This window comes from Nothobranchius furzeri, chromosome 12 (genome assembly GCF_043380555.1).
Source record: "Nothobranchius furzeri strain GRZ-AD chromosome 12, NfurGRZ-RIMD1, whole genome shotgun sequence".
Classification (NCBI taxonomy): Eukaryota; Metazoa; Chordata; class Actinopteri; order Cyprinodontiformes; family Nothobranchiidae; genus Nothobranchius; species Nothobranchius furzeri.
The window spans coordinates 44408637-44414636 of NC_091752.1; the positions used below are offsets into that span (position 1 = coordinate 44408637).

General features: G+C 48.3%; 1 protein-coding gene across 1 annotated transcript in view; it reads right to left on the reverse strand.

Annotated features, from left to right (window-relative positions):
- The window catches only part of LOC107397085 (multimerin-2), a 75656-nt gene extending 71749 nt beyond the window's left edge, over positions 1-3907 (reverse strand). Inside the window, exon 1 of the mRNA XM_015976982.3 lies at positions 3711-3907. Within this exon, the coding sequence (XP_015832468.3) occupies positions 3711-3877 (167 nt within the window). The 5' untranslated portion in view covers positions 3878-3907. The remainder of the gene's footprint in view (positions 1-3710) is intronic.
- Between the last annotated feature and the right edge of the window lie 2093 nt (positions 3908-6000).

The window sequence follows — 6000 nt, forward strand, 5'->3', positions numbered from 1 at the left end:
CACGCTGGGCCCTCTTCTTCGAACCCTACGAGTTCCATCTCGCTTATCGCCCCGGGACAAAGAACCAGAAGGCGGACGCCCTCTCCCGCCAGTTCACCCATTCAGCACCCACGTCCGAGCCGGCGCCCATCCTCCCGGAGCACCGTTTTGTGGCCCACCTTGGGTGGCCGTTGGAGGAGGCCATCCAAAACGCCCTCCAGGGTGACCCAGCGCCACCAGAGACCCCCGCCGGTCGGCTCTACGTCCCCTCGGCCTGTCGCAGTGAAGCGTTGTCCTGGGCCCACTCATCACGCCTGTCTGGTCACGCAGGCTTCTCTCGGACTCTCAGGTTCCTTAAACGGGCTCTCTGGTGGCCACGCATGGAGAGGGATGTTAAGGAATACACGAGCGCTTGTGACGTCTGCGCCCGCTCTAAGGCATCCACCCAGGCTCCGGTTGGCACCCTCAGACCTCTTCCGGTGCCCAGCCGCCCCTGGTCCCATGTGGGGCTGGACTTTGTCAAGGGTCTCCCGCCGGTCAATGACCTCGACACCATCCTGACGGTCACTGACCGGTTTTCCAAGGCTGTTCACTTCATCGCCCTCCCGGGCCTCCCCTCGGCCCGACGCACTGCAGAACTGTTTCTGGAGAACGTGGTGCGCCTCCACGGGTTCCCGGTAGACGTGGTCTCGGATCGTGGTCCCCAGTTCACGGCCCGTTTCTGGAAAGCCTTCTGCCATCTAGTGGGAGCCTCTGTCAGCCTGTCTTCGGGCTACCACCCACAGACCAATGGTCAAACGGAGCGGGCAAACCAACAGTTGGGCCGGTACCTCCGCTGCTTTGTTTCGGCGCAGCCCTCGCAGTGGCCTAAGTACCTCCTCTGGGCGGAGCTGTCTCATAATCTCCACACCTCCTCGGCCACTCAGATGTCCCCTTTCGAGGTCTGCTATGGCTATCAGCCCCCGGTCTTTGCCCACCAGGAACCCGAAGTCGCGGTGCCGGCCGCTCAATCCCTGGTGAGGCGCTGCAAAAATGCATGGATCAAGGCGCGGGCCTCCATCACCCGGGCCAACGCCCGTTACTCCCGCCAACACCTCCGCAGGCACCGCCCGGGCCCCTCCTATGCTCCAGGGGACAGGGTCTGGGTGTCCACGGCAGGCCTCCGGGTCCGCGCCGGTTCCAGGAAGCTCGCTCCCCGGTTCCTCGGACCCTACCCCGTGCAGAAGGTAATCAACCCGGACACGTACCGGCTGCGGCTGCCTACAAGCCTTCGCGTCCATCCCACCTTCCACACCTCCCGGCTCAAACCTTATGTGGAATCCTCACTCCTGCCGCCTCGGGCTCCGGCGCCTCCGCCGGCCCGCTTCCTTGACGGTGAGCCCATCTACACCGTCCGGCGCATTCTGGACGCTCGCCGCCGGGGTCGGGGTTGGCAGTACCTTGTGGATTGGGCGGACTACGGCCCAGAGGAACGCTCCTGGGAGCCGGCCCGCTCCATCTTGGACCCTGCCCTCATCTCGGACTTCTGGGCCCACCGAGGTGGCCCGGGGACTTCTGGAGCCGTCCCTGGACCGGGGGGTCCTGTCAGAGTCCAAGCCCCCAGGCCGGCGTCTCCCAGCTGACCGGCTTCTGTCTCGGACCATTACCCAGCATGCCCCTCGCGGGGATTCCCTCCACGTTGCACCTGCGTCATCCATGTCTATATATGGAAGACGCCACACCGGCTCTTCACTCAGTCATCGTTCCACCGTGTTCCATGATCAGAGTATTCAGAAGCTAAGACAGTTAAATCTCCACCTTTCTAACTCAGACCTCATCCTCCCGTCAGCCTTTTCAGCATCGCTTGCAGCCAGCAGTCTCTAATAAAAGCTCTTACTCCCGAACCCAGTCTTCGAGTCTGACACACGGGGGGCTGGTACCTATCTCCAGTTGTCTTTGGGCAAACATGCAGAGTACACCCTGGACAGGTTGCCAGTCCATCGCAGGGTTCATTTATAGTCTTTCTCTTTTAGCTTGTATCTTCTCTTGGCTTTGTGTTTGTCTAGCTGTTTCAGATATTTGATGCACATTAATCTCCTCTCAACTTAAACTGATGGTCATATGCTTGTATTTCATACAGCACCTTCTAGGGTTCAACCCCCCAAGGCACTTTAGAACAACCAGTCATTCACCCAGTCACACTCAAACACTAGTGGTGATGAACCACACCATAGCCACCAGGCTCCACTGGTCCCTCCGACCACCACCAGCAGCTGAGAAGGGTAACGTGTCTTGCTCAAGGACACTACAACTGCAACAGATGGGTCACACACCTGCAACCCTGTGGTTACGAGGTGGACACCTAACTCCTCTGCCACTATCTCAGGGTGCAGCAAAAATATTAACCCTTTGATGCCTAATGGTCACTACAGTGGACAGGTACTCAAAATTGTTATTTATTTGTTTTTGCTATTAAGCACAGCTGTTGGAGACTTTATTGCATTTAAGCTCCTCCATTTGGACTTCAGTAAGCCAAGCCAACATATTTCATGCTCAGAATGCGCGCTATCCACTGAGATGGACATGTAATAAAATATTTGTAAATTATAAAATTTTACAAAAAATATTTGTTGAAATTTGTTTCATTCACACCTAAAGACGAATGAAAAAAATTGTTAAAAAATCATGGTTGAAGATTTCATAATTCATGCATCAAAGGGTTAATATCATAAAAAACAGAGCTGTTAGAAAATACTAGCTAAAATCACCTCCAAGGTCATTTAGAATCTCCATCTCTTAAGACAACTAACTTCGTTATAGCTCCACCACCTGTTGACCTCTGACCTCTGAAACAGGTAACCCCTTTGCTGACATCGATCACCCCTCAGAGATAACAGAAACAGAAAACCCAGAAACTCTCCAAACCTGCTTCTCATTACAAAACAATGAGCTCAATTAGTAGATGCTGTCATGGGGGAGGGTTAGGGTTAGGGTGTTTTCCTAAGAGCCCTGAGGAATGACTATCAGAGAATCAGCAGCCTGATGTGTGGCTATGGCTCAGAACTAGAGTCCAACTGAGAATCATCACAGCATAACAACGAATAATCGTCACATTTCACTTTTTCAAACAGAAATTTATTTTACCAGAAAATGTTGATTCATATCCAGTCAAATGAATGACTTTCTGAGAAAAACAAGTAAGTCTGTACATGAAAGGATATATGAAAAAATGAGTAATATGAGACACAAACGGTCACAAAACAAAATAAAAAGATCAGCTAATAAAAAAAAATGAGTGAAACAAAAAACAACATAGAATAAAAACAAACAAATGTCTGTGATTGAATCTGGACGTTACTGCTGGTTTACACTGAGCTGCGTTCACAAAATAAACAAGAGAACAGAGAGGAAAATAGTATGATGCAAAATGAAATGTTTATCTTAATGGGCTCTGCCTTAACAAAGATTTCAATAAACATTTGCTGCTGTCTTCCTTCCTACAGCCCCCATCTGAGTGCAGTCTGGGTGGTAACGGCTCATTAGTCAGCTTGTTGCTTCAGTTTTCACTCAAAATAATAAAATATGTTCACAAAAAGGAGCCCAAAGTCTAAACCATCAAATTGACCATATGACAGGGAGGAGTGAATAAAAGCACGGATACAAAAAGCCTGACTCAGATAGATGTTCCAACATTTTCTCCTCCTCATGGAAGATGTTTTAAAGTAAAATTAAACTCTTTATTCTGGACTCACCCAGATCGAACGGAGGAGTCAGTCAGAGGGGTCTCCATCACCCCTTCCCATCCTCCTCTTCCTCCCAGTTCCTCCTCCTCCTCTACCTCGGGGTCACGTGCTCTCACTTCACAGTGACCACTCACCAGTAAACCCAAAACCAGAACCAATTCTCCCACCACTGTCATGTCTGCAGAGTGGAGCCCTGCTCGGCCCCCAGCTGCTTATAAAGGAGGAGAAGGAGGTCCCACCCTCTGTTTCCTCCTACAGAGCTCAGCTCCTCCTCTGACAGGATGGAACCCCAGACTCTAAACCTGTTAAACAAGTTGAAGAAGAAGAAAGAAGAAATTGTCTTTTATATAGCATCTGTCAAGATAAAAATCACGAGGCACATCACAAGAAAAATGTACAAATAGAAAAAGATTTTAAAAAAGATTAAAAATTATAAAATAAATAAATTTTGAGAAAAAAGGGGGAAAAGGAAAAGAGAAAATTATGAGAAAACGACAATCAGCGGATCCCAGGAAAGTCAGAATTGGTCCTAAGAACAGAATAAGGAGAAGGTGATGAAGGTCACACAAAAACCAGCTTGAACAAGTGAGTTTTCAGCTGCTTTTTAAGACCACTGAGTCCACTGATCTCAGACTCTGAGGGAGAGAGTTCCAGAGTCTGGGGGCCACAGCAGCAAATGATCTGTCACCTTTGGTCTTTAGCCTGGTGCGCTGCACAACCAGTAGGCTTTGATCACTGGACCTCAGGGACCTGCTGGGGGTGTAGGGACTAAGAAGATCACCAATGTAAGATGGTGCTTGTCCATGTAAGGCCCTATAGACCAGAAACAGGATCTTGAAATGAACCCTGAAGTTGACTGGCAGCCAGTGAAGCTGGAGGAGAAGTGGGGTGATGTGGGTGTATCTGGAGGACTTGGTCAGAAGCCGAGAACAGGCGTTCTGAACCACCTGTAGACGGTTCAGGGAGGTTCTGCTCAGACACGTGAAAAGAGAGTTGCAGTAGTCTAAGCGTGAGGAGATGAAGGTGTGGATAACTGTCTCAAGTTCAGAGCAGGACAGAATGGGACTCCGCTGAGCAATGTTCTTGAGATAGAAGAAGGATGAGCGAACAAGAGAGCTGACGTGAGAATCGAGTGTGAGAGCTGGGTCGAAAGTCACACCAAGATTCTCCTGGAAAAATAGTCTAGTGCTTTATAAAACAAATGTATGGAGTCAATTTTATGTCAATAAGGTCTCGCGAGAGCACGCACAATCACGAGAAGATAATTCAACATCCGTGAGAGGATAAGTTCCCATCCACTAGCGCAAAAAAAGCCCTCCACACATGTTTTAAACTATCCGTGAACGCGAAAAAGCATCTTGCGCGTGTTTAGAAAGACCCGAGAGCAGATTGTATCCAGTCAAGCACAGACAATTGTTCCTGTCGCACGTAAGTGTGTGTACTACGTGCGTGGAACTGATAATACATGCTTGCGCAGCCTGCTCTGCTCTCGAGTAGAAATTCCGCTCTCTCGGATAAGTTTCACTTTTGACAGTTTGGGGGGCGGGTTCCAAGGAGCCGCCTTCCTCAACGTGATTGGTCACTTTCAGACAGAGATCTTTACCACATTTTCTCACAGTACTTGTTTACTTGCAGAAAACGTCTTTGATCCAACTGAGGCAGAGTTCCCATGATGGCTGCAGCTACTGAAAATTTCATGTAAGTAATGCTCATAAATAGCCTTCTTCAGCGATACAGTGATATTTATTACATATTACTATAACTTTGTTAGCGGATTTCTTTAAACATTGTGCATCGTGAGCTTTGTGATTCCGCACATTAGTTGTAACCGAAAATAAACTGTGAGTTTGCAGACCTTTCTTAACTAATGGGTTTTTTGTTAGACACGATGTGTTTATGAAGAAAACTGGTAAGTTTGCAAAGAAAAATCTGTTGAATTTTCTGGAACCCTTTGTAAAGACATAGTTAAGATATTTATGCTAACTTTAGCATGTTTCAGCTAGTCACTTGTGCCGCATTCAGCCAACTTTGCAGAGCATACTACAGATATTTATAAAGTATATTTTATTTTAAGCACCAGGCCTTTAATAACTATTAACCTTTTTGGCATGGAAAGTAACGACCGCACATTTCCTGCGTTTTACATAAGTAACATGCACAACATGTAACTAGCTTTCTTTGCCAAGGAGTAAGTTTGAAGTTAGCAAACACAGGTTTGTGGTGGCACTGTCTTTGGTTGAACTTTCAAAATCTGGGTCAATTCATTCACTGAATGTAAAATTTTATTGAAACACACTAT